Source organism: Podarcis cretensis (genome assembly GCF_951804945.1).
Source record: "Podarcis cretensis genome assembly, chromosome: 6".
In the NCBI taxonomy this organism is placed as follows: domain Eukaryota; kingdom Metazoa; phylum Chordata; class Lepidosauria; order Squamata; family Lacertidae; genus Podarcis; species Podarcis cretensis.
The window spans coordinates 21255288-21276481 of record NC_137175.1 but is presented as its reverse complement, the minus strand read 5'-3'; the positions used below and the strand labels follow the sequence as shown (position 1 = coordinate 21276481).

Here is a 21194-nt window from a genome sequence, read left to right as displayed (position 1 = left end):
AGAGCCACTTCCAGTCAGTGTAGACAATACTAAGCTAGATAGACCAGTAGGTCTGGTTCAGTATAAGGCAGCTTCCTATACTCCTATGTTCCTATGTTCCTGTAAGCTCTACTCAATTAAGTGTGCTAAGGGTTCCAGCCTTAGACATTGCTCTATACCAGCTCTTATTAAGTTTGCCTACAGAAAGATAGGGACGCAGATGGCTCTGTGGGTTAAACCACAGAGCCTAGGACTTGCCGATCAGAAGGTCGGCGGTTCAAATCCCCGCGACGGGGTGAGCTCCCATTGCTCAGTCCCTGCTCCTGCCAACCTAGCAGTTCAAAAGCACATCAAAGTGCAAGTAGATAAATAGGTACCGCTCCAGCAGGAAGGTAAACGGTGTTTCCGTGTGCTGCTGTGGTTCGCCAGAAGCGGCTTAGTCATGCTGGCCACATGACCAGGAAGCTGTACACCGGCTCCCTCGGCCAGTAAAGCGAGATGAGCGCCGCAACCCCAGAGTCGGCCACGACTGGACCTAATAGTCAGGGGTCCCTTTACCTTTTTACAGAAAGATATATGTTGACATACAATTCAGGCATCTGCATTTGAACTTCTCTACCTGGAGATTCTAAGCTTCACTTCAGCTGCACATGCACGTGTGCGCATGCACACACAGCCTCTGTAAGACTGTGAAATGCATTGCCACTCCAGGCCCTGCAGCATCCTTGCACCACAGTGCTGTTGCTGCATTGCTCCCAAAACCTGGAACATAGAAACATAGAAAACTGCCTTATTCCAGGTCACGCCTTTAGCCCATCCAGCCCAATATGATCCGCTCTGGCTGGCAGCAGCTCTCCTCGATCTCAGGCAGGGATGTTACTCATCATCAGCTACCTGACCCTTTTAACTAGAAAGGTCCATACTGGACTGTTCCTAGCAGCTCCTGTGCCAAAGCATGACATCAGCTGGCATCTGCATTGGCCATGAAATCAGCACAATTGACTTCACTGTCATACAAGAAAGGGGGGAGTGCCTTGTTGAACAGAAGTCTCTTCCTGTGCACCTTCCTGTTCTTAATAAACACTAGAACAGACAATCAGCTGCCTGAAGCATATGCAAGCTCCGCATCCCCAAAAGCCCCAGGTTCTATTCTTGGCATGTCTGGTTAAATGATCCCTCGTAGCACGGGTAGAAAGGCCTTCACCAGAGACGCTGTGAAGAACCACTACAGCAAGATGGGCCACTGGCCAGACTCAATACAAAACAAATTCATATGCATGCCAAGTGACTAATCCCCCTCCCCAACCTAACCATGCTTCTAGCTGTCAGTCAGGATTGCAAAACCTGCCACACCTAACCCCGTCCCACACTCATCTACAAGTCAGAACTCTTGCTTGTGAACACAAGTTATTCCACAGAACTGGCATTCCCAATGTCACCTTAGCCACCCAAACACCTAGAAGGCTTTGGCTTTTCTCTGAAGCTGAAGGAATACAGAAACTAGAAGCTGAGCCCAGCACTACCTCCCAATGGATGGAGCTTCCAGATGGCTTGTAAACGCTGCAGAGGTGCGTGCAATTTTCACACATGGGCAAGTGCAAAGGCCAGATTGGTCTACCCCCTATTTCTTTGCCATCCCAAAAGCTGCCAATCAGCTGCTATCAGCATCTTGACATCTGGCCATCAGCTGTGTGGTGGGAGAGATTGGTTCCTACTTAGAAAAGCTTCTCATTTCCCAGAGGAACAGAGCCCTGGCGCTTTCCCCCCGCCCCTCACTTTTGCATCAGTCACTCCACTGCAGCGTCTAGCTCAGTATCAGCTTGTATCTCATATCTCCAGCCCTAGAACGAGAGGCTACTAAGAGACTGTACATACAGCCTACGGAAAGAGATGCCCACTCTTGCCTCTAGTCCTGCCCATCTCTGGAACGTAGCACCCACAGTTGCCCCAGAAAGAATATGTCCCTTAGGTGGAAAAGGGTTCCCCACCCTTGTGATCAAGTCTCTTAGCAACGAGACATGCAACAGCCACAGCTTGCCCAAGCCAGACTTTCACCTTGTTTACATTCAACTAGCAAAAGCCAGGTTTTGGAGATGCATGCACATCTCTGCAAGTGTTGGGGAGGAGACGTGAATCACAGGAAGAAGTTGCAAAGGGGAGAGAAGGGGGAAGGAACCGTGACCGCCATAGGGGAGGAAACAGTGTAAAGCTTGAGGTGGCATTTCAGCATTTTAAGCCTCTCGTGTGCCCTGAAATAGTACCAACCAGAAGGCTACATCCGTCAAGAGATCCTCAGCCAATTCAGGGCACAGAACAGAAAAGACTGCTGTGCAAACACGGATTAAGTGTCCAACCCCAATACAAAAGTGGTTGGAAGTAAATGACCAGCACTAATGAACTGCACATTCTTTCCTGTCATCCAAAGCCCCAGACAAAAGGCTCTGGATTTTGCACTGCTAAAAAGGCAGCAGTGGAGGAACCTGACAAGCCTCCAATAGGAGGGCGGAAAACGGCCTCAGCCAGAGTTTTAGCATCATGACAGTGAATGGTTTCGTAGCAAGAAATAATGACACTTTGCAAATATGCTCAGGGAATGAAAGGAAATGGACAAGGAGGGGAGCTGTATATTTGGTGATATATTTTGAAAGCCTCTTAAGAAGGGGACTAAACAAAGCATATGGATAGCTGAACCTGAAGACCCTACTTAATAAAGGACCCAGAATATGCCTTAGACCAGGTCAGATTATCTGTTCCTGTAGGCCAGTTTTGTTTCATATTACTGGCAACGGGTTGCCAGTCAAAGGTCACCTGATCCCTGACTCCTTTAACAGAAGATCCCAGGGACTGAACCTGGGAACCTTGTGCATGCAAAACAGGTGTCCTACCAGTGAGTTGTGGTCCCTTCCCCAAAGCACACAGGTGTCATATGGCTTCCCAAACCTTTTATTTGCCTTTAACATTCTAAAATAATAGATGGCACCTATCGTTTAACATACCTGCTGTGAATGTGTAGGTAAGAACAACTACCCAAGTTTTAGGACATTCATGAAATGGAAGCATAAACTCTGTATTTGTGCATAAAGAGGGGGGTGTTAGAGAAAGAGACTGTATAGAACAGGTAAATGATTTTAGAGTTACACAAGTCCTATCTGTAAGTACTTTAAGAATGTGCACTGTAAGGGTATAAAGATTTTGTTATTCTATTTAAAATCAGATGGGTACTAGATAACATGGAGGAAGTCTTAGGATAGCTCTCTGGATACAAAAAGTTGCATCATTAATTTCCATGGGTCTACTCTATTAATAGGGCTAACGTTGGCTACCACCCAAATTACTTAGTTTTTCTATATGTGGGCCCTTATTTTAGTGTTAGAAAGTTTGTGTATTAGTGTGTTTTCCTGCCAATGTTGAGATTGGCTGGAAGTTTCTTTTATGTTTGTAGTAATTTGATTCCAGAACGCAAATCAAAACAAGGCAGGGGGAAAGTGTGGAAAAAGAGAATGGTGACACCTGCTGATGGAGGGAAAGGCTCAAAGAACACACAGACCATACATGCAGCACAGTTTCTTACTTTTTTTAGCCAAAACCCTGGCATTCTCTCTGTTCCGATGAACACACTCAGTACCAAATTCTACCCTTTGGATCTCTCTGTTTTGGAATCCCACAGAAATCCATGCACTTAAAACTGAATGTTATTGGTCTGCCAAGCTGTAATACTGTTGAAATGGAGCACATTAGCAATACTTTATTGCAAAAAAGAAAGGCCACAGTTCCACACTGTTCTTTTGGCCTGAAGATTAAAATCTGGCTTACCCTCCACATTTTACCACACTCAGTAATGCTAACCAATTTAACACACCGAGTTATGCACTCTGCAAAGTGCACTCAGTGACAACAGTAGGGAGGGTTTTATCGTTGCTTACAACAGATTAAAAATGCTACTTAAATTCAGGACTAACCCTAACCCTAACCCTAACCCTAAGCTGCATCCAACTGAAAGAAGACTTGAGGACTGAAATTAACGAACATAAGTTAGTCGTGTCCATTAATTTCAATGATTCTACTCTGAGCAGAACTAACACTGAACCCACTATCTCCAATCACAGTTGTCCACTTTAATATTGGCATCACATCTCATCTCTCTTTGGTCATGATGCTAGGCCTCAACATCAGTTTCCTCCTTGGTTCTACTGTAGCATGGTTCTTTCTTCCCATGAAGACTGAGATACTGGAATGAATGCTTAAATGCACACTCCAGACAAAATTATATCTCTCCCCCCCCCCCCCCCGTTCTTCTCAAGAAAACTAGGAGAAGGAAAGGCATTTCAAACTCAGTGCTTTAGTCATATTTGTCTATTTTTTGTGGCTCCATGTAGATAGACCTGAAGGGACTTTACAAGAACTCAGATTTAAAACAGTAACATAATCCTTGTAAAACAACTGACCAAACTGATTTGTAGTATTGGGGTGAGGGAGATGGGGGAGTGCGCATTTTTGCCAAAATAAAATGTCTGAACTGGACCAGTCCCGCCAAGAGAAAATTGTATAATTTCTTTACATGGCTCCTGTCGTCGTTGCCATTGTTAAACACAAAAACAATGAAGCTGAAGCTCAGCGTCCCTCATTCCAATCTTAACTGAGGAGGGGGGCACTCTATGTGGTTTGGGGAGGGTACACACAAGAGGTCTCCTGAGGCACGAGCTGAACAGCCCAATATCAGCTCTGAGCAGGCGACCGTAAAAACCACAGGACGCATCACACAGCAACACTGATCATTATCTCGCCTTCGAAAGCGGGCCTTTGCTTTTATAGCCATCGAGACGAGAAGCCGTTAGAGCCGACTTTATTACAGAGCAGTCATTACTCAGTTCCCCTTTAATCTGAGAAACCTGCCGCACTTTTTTTCACAAAAACTTAATTAACAAAAGCTCGTAACACGGCATGAGGTAGGGATTATTATCTGCCCCATTTGGCAGGTGGGGAGGGGGAAATCTAGCCTAGGCCCTTGGCAACACCACCCAGGAGTCCGAAGTTGCACATCCTTCCATGATCAAAGCACTCCTGTGCCCTTTTGGGCCAATATGGTGAATGGAAGAGCATTGAAAACATCATAAACTAGGCCTGTGGTGATTATTATAAAGCTAAGGAGGCCTTATCAGTCCCCAAAACACAGAGCTCTGCAAGCTCTATGGGGCTTGAGAGGTCAGGGCTATTAACATCCACAGACACTATTTGCTGCATAAAGGAAAATTAAAGCCATTGTGCTCAGAACTGCAAAGGATGATTTCCCTAGCAGGGAGAATCCAAAAAATAAAAGGCATAAAAATATCAAGGAGAAGGAATCATTTCCAGTCTGGGAACTAGAGGTGGTCTGCAGCTGGTAGGCCTTGGGTAGAGGAAAATGCTAGATTTTATAAAGTTCTCACACTTGCTTTGTCTTTGACTTCCTCATTCACACCCTCCTTTAAAAATAAAATATCTGGACATCTGGTTGTTTTTGCACGATTCCCTAACCTTCGCCTGCAGCTCACTCCAAATAGCATAAGAATCCAGTTGGATCAGGCCAAAAGCCCATTTAATCCAGCATCCTGTTCTCACTTGTGGCCATAGGACCCAGGCACAACAACACCTCCCCAAGCTATGATTTGACAGCAACTGGTATTCAGAGTCATGCTGCCTCTGATAGTGGAGTTACAGCCACTGTGGCTAGCAGCAATTGTAGCTAGTAGCCTTATCCTCCAGGAATTTCTCTAATCCTCTTTTAAAGCCACCCAAGCTGGAGGCCATCGCATCACTGTTTCTGGTGGAATCGAATTCCGTTGTTTAATTATGAGCGCTTACTTGGAACTCACGTTTACTTGGACGTTAACCCCATCATGTTCACGGGGACCCGCTTCCCGATAAGTGTGTGGCACCCCTAGTCTTTTGTGGATTTCTGCTCAAAGAACCAAATAGGATCCAAATGCTCAGCAAGCACAGAGTTATGCAGCCACGGCCATCATCTGCATGTGCAGGAATGAATTAGCTTTGGGGCTGATTGAAGAATAGCAATCAGATGTTTCAAAGGAGTAAATTGCCTGCTTTTTCCCTTCATTTCCTACATCCAGGTTGCTTTCCGCAAGGGAAATGTATGAGTGGCCTCCCACGGCTAAACTGCTTCCTAGAGACATTCCCTCCCTTTGGCTGTGTCTCTTTCCCCGTGCCACTAGACACAAGGGAGCGCTAGAAGGGAGGAGGATGCTGTTGCAGAAGGAAACATCTTGAACTAAGAAAACAAGCACCAGCTTTCAGAATGAGAATACACCAGCCCAGCTGCCTTTCAGACAGACACCTTGTGGCAATTGCCAAGCAAATGCATCTGACCGACAACAGCGACGAAAACAGGAAGGCTCGTTTAGCTCTGCCCTTCTCTTTCTTTCACCACCTCCCTCCCTTCCTCCGCCTTGCAGGAAAAGAAACAACTTGTTTTTACACAAAACAGATGGTTCAACCTTCCCCGGCAAGCTGAAGCTTTATTATCAGCACCTCCGGAACCTAAAAAGAGGCACAGGGCAGAGCAAGGCCCAGGAAACCATCGCCCAAAAGCAGCCGGGCCAAAGATTTCTTTTAGCAGCCACAGGAACCAATCACAGACCAGGGTGAAGTTTCTGAAAAGAGATTCAAACATGCAGATGTTGTCACAGATACCAAGAAGCTAAATATTTAGCAGGGCGCCTGGAGATAGATAGATAGATAGATAGATAGATAGATAGATAGATGCCAAAAGGATGTGGGTATATTTTATCTGATGGCAGTATGTGTGCTACACAATAGGTAGTGAAAGAACTTCAGATTCCACCACAAAAGACTCCCCACCATAATAATTAGACAAGGATGCAGCTACAACTAAAACATTGTTCAACTCAGCTTTTAAGAAAACGATACTATTATTTATTTGTTGTTGTTGTTGTTATTTATATGTATTAGTCGCCTCACAATATAGATTCTCTAGTCAACGTACAGCGAGTTGCCAGGGAGGTGAGGAACAAGCGACAAGCCTGAGTTTGGACATTATGCTAAGCCAAACCATAGCTTTGCTCCCAGTGGTGCAACAGGTGAGGAAGTCAGCAAACTAACTGCAGTTTTCTCCCTGTGCACCAGCACACTTGCTCTTTCATGGCAAGTCACAGTTTGGCAGCATTACGTGCAGACAAGGCCCCTGACAACACAATCCTATACATGTCTAACTCAAAAGTAGTTCAATGGGACTCCCTCCTAGGTAAGCACATCCTAAGTCAGGGTTGCAAAGATCACAGTAAAATGTAAGAGATGTCCAGAAACCTTAATTTTAAACAATGTGGTAAACTCAATCCTGGTTGATTGTCCAAAAAAAAAAAAAAAAAAGGGTAAGAGGATCATAACATTCTCTAGGCTTTGTGATTTAGGATATCACCAGATGTTTCCACTGCAATAATTACTATCCCACATCTAACTGAAAAGCATCTTATTTCCCCGCTAATGTTGACATTAAGACGTTTGTCTTGTTTTCTTTTTTATCTCTTCCTTGTTTCGCAGATTTATTTATCTGCGTCAACATCTGGGGCTGCTGCTTCTCCTTCAGTATTTTAAACCGACTATATAAAGGATTTTGGTGTGTTAATGGAACGTTTTCAACCAGAAGCATCACCTATAGGGCTATGCTCAGGCTTAATAATAAAGTTCTTCCCACACATGTTTTATATTATAGAGGAAAGGGGCCTTAGCTGAAATCCTCATGAATGTAATATCTCCTCTCTTCTTGTAGAAATGGGGCTGACAAAGAGGTCTGCATGTACCATTCAGGGCAAAAATGCTTAGCTGGCTTGACTGGTGGCAGAAAAATCCTTTTCTGTTTTTCCAAATGTGCTATTACAATCAACTTGTCTTTCTAGCCCACTGTACTTTCTATCTGGCCACACCTCAAATGCAATCCATGCTGAGCCCCAGGATACAAAAAAACAACAACACTTAGGTTGCGATCCTAACTGTAATCAAAAGACCCCCCCCCAAGTAAACAGAGATCCCACTGTAATCAAAAGACCCCCCCTCCCAAGTAAACAGGGCTAAAATGGGGCTGTTGAGCTGCAATCCTAGCCATGCACGGCATTTTAACAACGCGGGGGGTGTTTAAAAAAATAGTGTGGGTTTTTAAAAAAAAAATATCTATTCAGTAAAATAAGCTTGAAAGTATAATTTCTTTCAAGTTCTATATACTAATTGTGCACTTATTTGTATGGACTATGTATCCTTACATAGCCTAAACTGAACCATCCATGGACAAGAGAGAGGTGAACAGCAGGGCTGGGAAACCCCAATATTAGCAGATTTGAAAATAATAATAAAAGAGGGCAAGGGGGTACAAAAAAACAGATCCATGAGGACTGAGCATGCTCAGGGCATATGGAATTGAAAAACACTGAGAGAGAGAGAGAGAGAGAGAGAGAGAGAAAGAGAGAGAGAGAGAGAGAGAGAGAAAGAAATGGAGTATCCAGGAAGAGAGCATGACTGGCTGGCGCCAAGAACAGGAGCACCTCCACACTGCAGCATTTTTGTTGCAGGTTCTGCTTGCACTGAGTAATATGCAATACTTTTGTTAGAACAAAATTTCCCTTTCTGACATACAGGCTAGGATTCACAGAGCCCTTCCATCCCTATGGAGAGCTTTCCTCACCCTTCCTTCCACTTGCACCTGCTGAAAAGCTCCTCCTAAGAGTCAGGAGACAACCCCCCCCCCCCCCCGAAGCAACAGACAGTGTAGCCTGAGAAGACTGGAGAGGGTTTGGGGTGGGGAGCAGCAGTAACCCCCTGCCTTCCCAAAAGCACCCAGAACTGAATCTCACTCATGCATCCTTCTGTTTGGATGCCATCCATCCAGCTGCTGAGAATTCAGCAACAGGCATTCAGTGAAGCATGTCAAAGATAAAAACCATGATACAGCCTTTCAAAACTCAAAATTTTACAATCCAAAACAATCCAGCACGGACCTGCTTCTCAGCACTGTAAACTGTTGATCGTTCTGCAAATAAGCCTATCAAATATTTTATTGTAAATAAAACAAAAGAGACTTTAATAGCATTTCACTGCTTAATGCTCAGAAAAGCATTGTGTCAAGTACTGTGGCTTTTGGGGGGGAAATAAAAAAAAATGTCCTATTCTGTAATTTCCAAGATGCTCTCTCTCCTCCAGCCCCTCCTCTCTCACCCCCCCCCCTTTTGACCCACAGAAGTAAAATAAAGGCTGTGGAATCCTTTATACAAAGCAAATAAAAAAAAGGGCCTCTGTGTGTGAGGGGGAGAACCCCCACCACGCACAGGGGGAAAGGTCTCTAGGCACACACAAAAGAAAACCTTTCCCTTAACTGCTCCATAACCACATGCTAGTCTTCCAAGGAAAGTTCCCTCCTTAAAAAATAAAGAAAAGAAAAGAAAAATGCTCTCAGTAACACAGTCTGATTTATAAGCAAGCCTACAGCATCAAACACAGAAGAGGATTCTTTTACATTACCACGGAAGCCCGGAAGCCCCTGCAAAGCTCTTGCCTCACTACGCATTGAATTTGGCTGTTTGCTCCTTTTAGCATTATTTATGGAGAGCACTAAGTGAAGTCTGGAGCTTGAATGGTAAATATTTAACAAGGGGGCACCAGCCCAAACCACAAAATCCAGACACACATCACCAGCACTTACACGGAAAGCCTTCAGTTCACACGAGGATGGCAGGCTTGCACAAGTAAAGAAAAGCTTCCTTGCACTGTGTTCATCTATAAGCTTTACGTTAGTTAAGCAGTGCTTTTTTATATTAAAAAAAATGTTTAGAGGTACTCTCATGTTGACTCAAGAAAATCACCATTTTATAGTTCAAATTGGGAAAAATAAACACAGCAAATGGACAAAGGTACAAAGATTCACAAAATGTTTAGGGGTATGCGTACCCCTGCGTACCCCCCAGGAAAAAAGCACTGACGTTAAGAGATTTAAACTGAGTACAATAGGAGTGAAAAGAAGAATTCGGCCATGCACAAGGTTTACATCCGACTGAGTTGTTATGTAGGATGGAGCATCATTCCCCAACCAGCTGTCTTCCAGCCACTAAACCACTAAGCCACTAAACCACGGCTCCAGCCAGTGGGACGGTGGGAGATATGGCCCAACAGCATTTGAAGGCCACCTTAAAGTGATGGCTTCAGTAGAGTTATTTATTACCTTTGTCTCCTAGCCTTCTTCCAAAAATGTCACACGTGTGGTTATCACATTCTATCAACACAACAACTCTGTAATGTAGGGGTTGTGCTGAGAGACAGCAACTGGCCTAAGGGTACCCAACAGACTTCTGGCTCAGTGGAGTCTGAATCCAGGGAGCTCTAGTCAAAGTCTGGAACTCTATATAGCTATTTGGACCTCACTGATGCTCTTGCACAGTTGTATGCAGGTATCCGGAAGCTGCTTTGAAATACAAATGGTCCTTTTCCAATGGTCCACTCTATGTGTTACGTCACATTTCTTCTATCAGATGCTTACCAAAAGACATGTCCTATGTAAATACAACACTCAAAGATGTTGACGGGAGCATTGGGGGGGGACACACACACACACCCCGGTCCTGTTCCTGCACTAGTACACTCCAGGGAGTTAGCCAAGTTGGTTAGAGCGTGTTGCTGGCAACGCCAAGTTTGCAGGTTCGATCCCCATATGGGCCAGCTGCATATTCCTGCATTGCAAGGAGTTGGACTTAGATGATCCCCAGGGTCCCTTCCAACTCTACAATTCCCGAAAGTTGACAAGAGATTGTGGGCTGTTCACAACTAGCATACTTTTCCCACTTAAGGCAATAGGGTAGCTCTCCTAAACCAAGTTGCCTAAGAGCAGTTTGAAATCCCCCAGGTGCAAGGCATGTTTACAACGGACATGGGTTCAATTGCGACTATATGGAAATTCCTGGGTGCCAGGCTGGCAGCCACAGTTTAAAAACCTCTGCCTTTGTCCATAGTTAATTCCATTTCCATGGCGTGTGTTTCTCCTTCTTGCACACTGGGACAAGTCAACCGTTGTAACACCACCAAGCTACAGTCAAGCAATGTAGTTGAGATCAAAGAATTATAGCACCTGAAGGGGATCCCCATGGGTCAGTTACTCCAATCCTCGGTGAATAGACACTCCACTGTGATGGCTGTAACCTAGGTTTAAGATGAACCATTTGGGCTGCAAGTGGAGCCTCACAGGAACGAATGCTAAGGTGAGATGCTCAGAGCAGAAACCAGCACAACAGTACTTGTCTGTGAAACTGTTCTGTTGCACATCATTATGCATAAACCCACTTGCCACAGGAGCTGGTCCTCTGCATGTAGAGTTAGCAAGTCATCAGTATAACAACCAAGACACTGATTTCTGACACGGTCGTTCTACATGTGAATCAGCCGGCTCATATAGTAAGTGCGGCATTTTTATATAGCCTATTATCCATAAGAATACCTATGCAGGTACATAGGAACTTTCTTTATACCATATCAGACTATTGCTCCATCTAGTTCAGTACAGTTGTACCTCTAATTGCGAACGGGATCCGTTCCGGAGCCCCGTTCGCAACATGAGCAGAACACAACCCGCGTCTGCGCGTGCACAGGTCGCGATTCACTGCTTCTGCGCATGCGCGTGACGTCATTTTGAGCATCTGCACATGCGGCAAAACGTGGAAGTAACCCTTTCTGGTACTTCCGGGTCGCCGCAGGACACAACCTGAAAAGATTTAACCTGAAGCAAACGTAACAAGAGGTATGACTGTACTGTTGACCCAATAAACATCCAGATTATTTAATAACTCTCTCCCGAGACATCCTAGCATGCACATACACACACAGATGAACACGAGAAGCATCCTCTCAGTTAAAAGAATGACCCTACAAGTATCTATCAAACTGTGACATGTCAAAGTTAAATGTGCTCAGCTCATTCCTGGCAAACAACCAATAACCAGTAGCCTAGCCTGCGGATGACAAAAACCACTCAATACTTGGGACAGAAAAACTTGGGTTTGGTTTGTCTGGGGTGAGACAGCAGTCTTGATGGTTGAGCGACATGCGCTTTTTATAGCAGCACATTCCACAAAAACAGAACTTCAAGAACACAAAGCCAGCAGCCGCTGTAATTGGAAGGTTTGGAAGATTACATACTCTTTGTGTTCAACCATAGATAGAGAGAGAGAAACCAGGACTGAAGTTGGTGTCAGTCCTTAAAGCAACTATAACTTTTCCAATGAACTGTTATGTCAGTGAGTTCGTGGCGCTAGACAGTGGGGACAGAGAGGAAGAAAATCCTTTTCTACACAGCAACCCCCAGAGGACGTGGTCTTACAAACAATCTGAGGAAAACAGAAGGGGCTACCTACTCTAAGGGGCAACTTCATCCAATATCAATTGTATTACTCTTTCCCTGTTAGTGTGCATGTGTGAATGGCATTAATGCAGTTTTAAATGTACTGGCCCCATTTCTAAATTGACTGAGGCCATAAAGCAGAAGTAGGAACTTGTGGCCCTCCAGATGTTGGTAGGAATACAACTCCCAACATTCCTGACCATTTTCCATGCTGGCTGGGTGTGATGGGAGTTGGGATTCCAACAAACCCACCCCTACCAAGAAGGTGGACTTACAACTGCTTTTCATCCTTTCTGCGATTTTGTTTTCTACTTCCTTCATAGTGTGTCACGACCTTATTTCTCTTCAATGACCATGGCCATCTAGCAAGGCTATTTTCTCCACCACCCTACCAAACCAGCTCAAGACATTTTGCAGCCTGAAGCAAAGGGCATATCATGCCCACCATTCCCTGTACAAAAGCTGACTGGTCTGGCAGTTGAATGTTACCTGAATGTTGGGGATGGGTTAGCATCCTCCATTACATCCAAGGGTGATGGTTAACTCAGAGAGTGCAGAGCAGGCTGTGGCTGACACACATGGTCCTGTCTTCCAGATGTCAAAGAAATAAACAACTATCGGACTTTTAGAAGACATCTGAAGGTAGCCCTGTTTAGGGAAGCTTTTAATATTTGATGAATCAAAATATTCTTCTGGAAGCCACCCAGAGTGGCCAGGGAAACCCAGCCAGATGGGCGGGTATAAATAAATTATTATTATTATTATTATTATTATTATTATTATTATTACCGTATTATTATTCTTCACTCTGAGTCAGCTACCTCACTCTAACTAACGAAAGGGCCGGCCCTGTATTGCATGTGTATTGCATGTACAATGCATGTGTATCAGAAAGGATGGTACTATGAGCAGGTACACATGCACATTAATAGTTTAATATGCACCCGTATTAATTTTTAAAGTAACACTCTGATGCACTTATAATTGGCATGCCTTTCCCTACCACCAGGCTGTCAGTTTCACTGAGACACATGAAAGATGTTGGGAAAGTAAATGGACTGTAGGAGGGTGGCACCACGTGTATCATGATGTGGTAGTATCTACATCTTGTCACAGGGCAGGATCCATGGTAGACAAGTGAGGAAGTGGTGTCTTCAGACTACTAGCTAGTAAAGGTGTGTAGTGACATTTTAGGACACTGGTGGAGGATCTATGGCCTTTCAGATGTTGCTGGACTAAAACACCCATCATCCCTGACCACTGGCTATGCTGGCTGGGACTGATGGGAGTTGGAGTCCAACGACAGCTAGAGGGCCACAGATCCCCATCTCTGTTTTAAGGAGTGAAAAGCAGAACTTGTGAACAATGGTTATACGTGTTACCTGAAGCAAGAACAGACTGCAGTGACAACTAAAGAACTCTGTAAAGAAGTACCAGTGGCTGAATTTACTTTTTTCCTCTTTCCTACTCCCTTTTGCTTTCATGTCATGCTTTTTAGGCTGTCAGCCTGAGGGCAGGGACTGTCCTGTGACTTTGCATGCCTTTCTAGTAAATTTTATTATCATTAATATTGCTGAAAAGCAGAGTAAAAACGCTTCCAATAAACAATAACCCTCTAAAAGATGCACATTTCCTGATGTTACTTAGGTCCATTGATTTCAGTGGGTGTACCTCAAGTATGTTGCGCATAACCCAAAATATTTTATTTCTACCCCACAGAATTGCAATGAAAATATTCAAAACAAAACAATGGGATACAAAACACATATAGCAATAGAAGTGACAAAAGCCTTGGCAGAATAAACAAATCTTTACCATCTGGTTGCAAGACACAGTGCCAACCAAAGTTCCCAGCAGAGGGAATTGTGGTGCCACTACTGAACAGGCCCTGATCCCTGGCACCAATCAGCTTCAGTGGCACTTAAGAGCCCAGGCAAATTCATAGGGAAATATGTGGTTCTTCAAATACACTGGGTTCTAAGGCACCCAAGGATGGGGAATCTCAGGGCATCCAGATGTTCTTGAAGTGCCACTCCCATCAGACCCAGGATGCCCAAAGATGAGGGATTATGGGAGTTGTAATCCAGCGCTATCTGGAAGGTCACAGGGTCTCCATCCCTAGACCAAAAATTAGCACTAGCACTTAAAATGAAACAAATGGGTAACAAATGCAACTGATCCAAATCAGTGCAATCTGGTCAAACTGCCAAGCCTCTCTGACGTTGAATTGTGGCAGCCAAATTTTGCACTGCTTTAAAGTTTCCCAACTGTGTTTGAAGGCAACCCTACATAGGAAACAATACAATTGTCTTATCTAGATGTAGCCATTGTGCATAAACACACCAGGGTACTGACTCTTCAAGCCTGAACAGCATATGATGTCAGTGCAGAACGGGCACGATGCACTCAGAGAAAAGCTATCCCAGTGCATGCTTGCTGTGCTACTAACAAAGAAGCTAGAAAGCTAGCACAACTGCGGATGTTTGCAGGCAATGCTCACAATCGACTGTTCCCTCTCAGAGCTTTGGAACAGTGGGAGGCCAGTGTTAGCCACAAAGGGGTTGTGTTTTGTGCAAAGGGAGAAGTGTGGTGTAATGCTAATGAGTTCCAAGTGCCATGGCAGCAAAATAAATGAGAACTACCCAGATGGGAAAGTCATTTCCTGAAACTTTTCAATTTGCATGGGGAAACGAATTACCCCCACATGGACGGACAGCCTCCCACGGCAATCACATATCTATATTTACTATTATGAAGCAATAGATATACGTTCTGAGGGAGAAACCACACTCAAGCAAGGAAGGTTGCTGGAAGCCAAGCTGCAAGAGGGAGAAGAAAAATTAACTTTCAAATTAAAAGCAAAAGGGTCTCTAAGAGAGCCAATTATTGTTTGGGGGGGGGGAGAGATACAGAAAATGCAAAATATAAAGCGCACACAACATCCTATACAACATCTTCCAAGTGAATGATGTCAATAGAAGCTTAAAAAAACAGCAGCCACCCTCAGGCTTAAGGTTAAGACAGGAAGTAATTTTATCACTTTGTTCTTTTTAAAAAAATCGTACTCGTGCTAGGTCACTGTTGTTTGCAAAGGGCTCCCTCTTTTGCCAGCTCAGGCACCTTCTGAACTATCTCAGGAACGATCATCTGTGTAAACATCTTGAAAGCCTTTGGATATTGAAAGGGAGGATTTAAAAACCACACCTAGCGTCTGCCAACAAGGCTCAGTTTTCCCAGCATGGGCTGTTGCCACTAGCCACCCACCGAGAACCCCACGGGTAGCAAGCAACCACCTCAGTTCCAAAGAGCGTCTGCTGCACGTTCTGGAAACCCGCGGGACGGAAGCGCTCTCCCGTCTTTGACAAGCTCAGCTTGCAAAAACATCTACTCGTTTTCCACTAGCGCAGGAAAGCTCCGCTGCGTCCTCTAGTTGCATGCCGGTATCCACCACAGTTCCCAACACTCAGCTCCTTCTCAAAACAGAACATGCAACCCCATCTCAGTGCGCAAGAGCGGTGGGGCATGCATACGGTACTGCCTTCAGGCAATGTGACTGTCCAAGGCACGGCACCCTCCCCCCCCCAAAAAAAACCACCACCAATCCTGAGCTGGGTTCCCCCCCTCCGCGCGCGCCTGAACCCACTACCCCCACCTCCAAGCCGCCGGTGTGCAGGATGGGGCCAACTCTCAACACTCCCAACTCCTTGGGGAGCCACCGATCCCTTCTGCCCACCCAGAGGGAGTCGATCCTCCAACTCGCGAGGCAGCAACGCAACCCCGCGAAGTTCCACTCCTCGCCGGAGACTCCTCTTAAGTGTGTCCGCGCCGTGCCGGCTGGGCAGCCCAGCTTCACGCAGGGTGGAAACGACCCTTTCCACGACCTAACCCGACCTAACCGTCCGGTTCGGCCCGAGCGCGTCCACAGCGCGCCGCAGTCGCTCAGCTGACCCTCGGGCGCGACCTTTCCTCTGCCCCCGATGCCCCCCTCCCGCCCTTGCCACTCACCGACTGCAAGAAGCGCAGGGTGCACACGTAGTCCCTCTCCGTGCCCAGGATCTCGTTGAGGACGCAGAGCCGAAGGCGCAGCTGCCGGTCCGTATCCTTGGCAGGCTCCGAGGGCGCCGCGCCGGGGCCCGCCGCGACCGGGGGGGCGGCTGCCGCGGGGGCCGCTGCCGGCTGCGCTTCCATGGCGGGGTGGCTGCCTCCTCGCCTGCCTGCCCGACTGACTTGACGGACTTTCCGAGCCGGCTGCTGCTGCTGCTGCTGCTGCACACCACGCTCTCCTCACGCTCGGCGCCCGCCTCCGGCGCCCTCCATCCCCCAGGCACGCGAGACGCACGGCAAGGCGAGGGCTTCCCCAGCCCGCCGCCTACGAGCTCCCACTGGCAGCCGGAGCGCCGCTCAGGGACATGCCGAGGACAGCGGCGGCGGCGGCACTGAATGGAGCGCGAGCGGGGAAGGGAAGTCCCGGCGCCCGAGAGAGGGGGGGGCAGAGCGCGAGGGCTGGGGGCGTGGCGAGGGCAGCCAGTGGGAGGGGGCGGGGGTCGCGCGGCCAGGCGACGCCGGCCCCCGAGGCGAGGGCGGCGCTCCGAGGCAGGGGGCGGGGCGGGGCGCCTTGGCGGGACAAGCCCAAGTGCCAAAGCCGGAGTTGGGAGACTGCGGCAGGCGGCGCGGGAGAAACAAAGGCAGCGAGGAAGAGTCCCGAGCGTGGCCTGCGCGCGTCCCCCGGAGCTGCTTTGCACGCAGCCAGCCCGTTCCCAAATCCCTGCAGCGCCAACTTGGGCTGCGATCAAGCGCCCTGTTGCTGCTCCGCCACCTTGGGGAAACGGCTGCTGGATGCAACCCGTCGGGGAGAGATTCCCACATCCACCCCACCCCCGATTGAGCCCGTGCGCGCTTGCTTGTTTGGTTGGGTTTTGTTTGGTTCTGCCCACGCATCGGGAGAAGCAGCGGCCAACAGCCGGCGCTTGCTCCCGCGGCAGAATCCCATTTTGCGCGGCGAAAAGCACAGCCTGGCCTGCTGCACGCGGTGGGGCGGGGGAGCCCTTCCCGACAGGGGTGTTCCCACGGGTGGGTGTGCGCAAGCCGCGGAATTGTACGCCAGCCAGCCATGGTGTGTGCCAAGAACTCGCTACGCAGAAAGAATATTCCTGGAGGTGCTCCCAGGTGGAGTTTGTTGTTGCTTTACGAAGTCAGGCGTAGCGATTCGGCACACCTGCAACCCACAGAGATCTTTTATTATGGCTGGCAAAAGCGGTTGGAGATGGAGTCTCCAGCATCATAGACATAGGACGGTGCTGGACTACAAAAAATCCCATCACCCCCTGGCTCTTGGCGGTGCTGGTTGGGGCTGATGGGAGTTGGAGTCCAAACGGCAAGTACTTTCAAGCATAGTTGAACTACGGAGCTTGCTTTCACTGGGGGCAGCGATGTCCACCAATTTGGATGGCTTTAAAAGAGGATTGGGCAAACTCATGAAGGATAAGGCTGTCAATGGCTACTGGCCATGACAGTGAGGCTCTGCCTCACTTCTGAATACCAGTTGCTGGGGGCCACAGGAGGGCAGTGCCCTTGTGCTCAGGTCCTATGCAGGTAGGGCATCCGGGTGGCCACTGTGAGAACCTGATGCTGGCCTAGGTGGGCCATTGCCCTGATCCAGCAGGCTCTTCCTAGGTTCTTAACAACTGGAAGGCCACAGGTTCCCCATTAAGGGCCCCATCAAGCATGAGCCAGCTTCTTGCTTTGTACCTGGGCCAGACACGTTAGAGGCAGCACACACTCATTATCAAGCTACCCAGTCCCTCCACCAACAGACAGAGCTCCAGAGCATCCTTGGATGGTGATGCCTCCGTTCCCCTACCCAGATCATGTTCCCTTCTCAGAGCTACAATTTCCAGAGTGGTATAAACAAGTCAATCCCTCTTTCCATTGGGAATACAGTGGCACCTCGGGTTACATACGCTTCAGGTTACAGACTCCGCTAACCCAGAAATAGTGCTTCAGGTTAAGAACTTTGCTTCAGGATGAGAACAGAAATCGTGCTCCGGCGGCGCAGCAGCAGCTGGAGGCCCCATTAGCTAAAGTGGTGCTTCAGGTTAAGAACAGTTTCAGGTTAAGTACGGGCCTCCAGAACAAATTAAGAACTTAACCTGAGGTACCACTGAGCTTTCCAGGGCAATAGTGGTTTCCTCTCGACTCCTACCGTTCCCAGGATGCTTTGCGGGATGCCGTGGCTGTTCAAAGTGGTACGATACTGCTTTAAATGTACAGTGGTACCTCTGGTTGCGAACGGGATCCATTCCGGAGGCCCATTCGCAACATGAAAAGAGCACAACCTGCAGCAGCACTTCACATGCACAAGCGACGAAACCCGGAAGTAACCCTTTCCGGTACTTCTGGATCACCACGGGACATAATCTGAAAGAACATAACATGAGGTATGACTGTACATATAGCAAAGATGGGGCCTGTTTTGTTTTTTTTTTTTTTGTTGTTCTCCACACTTAATTTTGCCTTTACTACTGCACTATAAACACCTGTCAGGTACTTGGGAGAGCGTTTTGGCGGCAGGCCCAAGCAAGTAGGAGAAGGCTATGAGTAAACCCTGAAGAACAGGTCTAATTGGGCTCTTGATGTAATTGTTCATTTCCTTTGCGTTTGATTTCATTTAACTTTTTGTTGCATTCTCAGTGACGCTGCAGCATTCAAAATTAATTCATTTCATCTTTGCCTCGGGTTAAAAAACAAAGCAGGCACCCAGATTTGTTTTTCTCCCCTATTTGGGCTAAGTGCCAGGTATCAGCTGCTGTGAGATTCTGGCATAATTTCAGACAGAGCCTTTGCAGATTTGGCTTCTGTTTCTAAGATCCATCCACCTCCACCCTGTTACTGAACCAGAAACCTGTGTCTTCTAAAGCAGATGTAGCTTACTTTATCAGCTTTGCCTGGATGAAAGTAGGGTAGGGGGAGAGATGCAACTTGTAATTTAGGAAATGATGATGCAGGAATAAAGCCACTCAGTCAATGCTTCTTGAGCAACCCGTACGCTGCCATTTCATGTGGATACCTTTTCTGTTAACGTTGCTGCTGAGTAGCTCCCAAAAAAGACCTTTTATGATTTTCAGTTCCAGAATTAGGAGCAGTGGCCTGGCACTATGGTGGTTTCGTCTTGGGAATCCATTAATATTGCTGAAGTGCTGTCATCGGTGTCTGGAAGTGTCAAGTGTCAGCAAAAGTATGCTTTCATTCTGGAATTTATATTAACTTATAAAAAAAAAGTCCTTAAGTGAAAGTTTCTGTGGAAAAGTACTTGCACTGTCCTTTTTCTCTTTCTAATCCTTTCTCTAAAGACCCGAGGGTGACATACATTGTGCCCCCTATTATTATTATTATTATTATTATTTATTTCTACCCCGTCCATCTGGCTGGGTTTCCCCAGCCACTCTACAGAACATTCAACAGAACATTAAAAACAGAATAAAACTTCAAACATTAAAAACTTCCCTAAACAGGGCTGCCTTCAGATGTCTTCTAAAAATCGGATAGTTTCCTTGACATCTGATGGGAGGGCATTCCACAGGGTGGGTGCCACTACCGAGAAGGCCCTATGAGGTAGGTTAAACTGAGAGATATTGATTGGGCCAAGGTCAGTGAGCTTCATGCTCACTGTGGGGTTGCAAAAGCAGGTCTCCTTGGGTTGCTCACCTTACATAAGAGCATGGAACTAGGAGGGGTGTAAATGCAGCACCCCCTCCCTCCACCCCTCCACCCTCTGTTTATGCTGAGAAGTGGGAAACTAAACAAATGAAAGGAATTGAAAGAGGACAGTAGTTACAGCAGAGATGGGCAGACCCCAAGAAGTTTGAGGATCCTTTTCTTAGTGCCTACTTTACACTGAGGGACACGGGTGGCGCTGTGGTCTAAACCACAGAGCCTAGGGCTTGCCGATCAGAAGGTTGGCAGTTCGAATCCCAGCAATGGGGTGAGCTCCCATTGCTCGGTCTCTGCTCCTGCCAACCTAGCAGTTCGAAAGCACATCGAAGTGCAAGTAGATAAATAGGTACCACTACGGTGGGAAGGTAAACGTCGTTTCCGTGCGCTGCTCTGGTTTGCCAGAAGTGGCTTAGTCATGCTGGCCACATGACCTGGAAGCTATACGCCGGCTCCCTCGGCCAATAAAGCAAGATGAGCGCTGCAACCCCAGAGTCCGCCACGACTGGACCTAATGGTCAGGGGTCCCTTTACCTTTACACTTGCAGGGTGACCAGATGCAAAGCGGAACAGGGCTCTCTTGCACCTTTTGAGAGCTGTGTAGAAGAGTACGTGTTGGCTACTGCTGCTTCACATGCAGGGATAACAAGCTGGACACTTGACGAAATTGCTGCTTCAATGTGACTACTAAGTAGCAAGTACCTTCCTCCAGCATCCTGTTATGTCTTTGATCTACATAAAATGTGGGAGCAATAAACTTGCATGTTGTGCTTGTTTATGAGGAAAGGTTCTTAGGGTAGCAACAGCATAGGAATTTGCCGAATTTGAACCTGAGGAAGAATCACACACAGAGGCAGATTTCTGTCTGTACATTTATTTATGGTCTGCATAAAAAATAAAAAAATAAATTGTAAGCATCGTCATTGTTTTCAGATGGCCATTATTAACCTGGTGAATGCTCCCCATAGTTCCCCTAGTTAATCTACATTCCTCAAAGGTGTAAGAATGATTCCCTCCTCCCCTTAAATACAATAAATTTAGCTTAAGGACCCACTTAATCCTTTCTTTAGTCTGGAAATTTTATAGCTTGCGCAAAAGGTATTTCACTTTAAAAGGGAAA

At 46.8% G+C, this 21194-nt stretch overlaps 1 protein-coding gene across 1 annotated transcript in view; it reads right to left on the bottom strand.

The window, feature by feature from the left end:
* Positions 1 to 16793, bottom strand: part of PREX1 (phosphatidylinositol-3,4,5-trisphosphate dependent Rac exchange factor 1) — a 220779-nt gene extending 203986 nt beyond the window's left edge. Inside the window, exon 1 of the mRNA XM_079978837.1 lies at positions 16370 to 16793. Coding sequence (XP_079834963.1) covers positions 16370 to 16552 — 183 coding nt within the window. The 5' untranslated portion in view covers positions 16553 to 16793. The remainder of the gene's footprint in view (positions 1 to 16369) is intronic.
* Positions 16794 to 21194: the final 4401 nt, after the last annotated feature.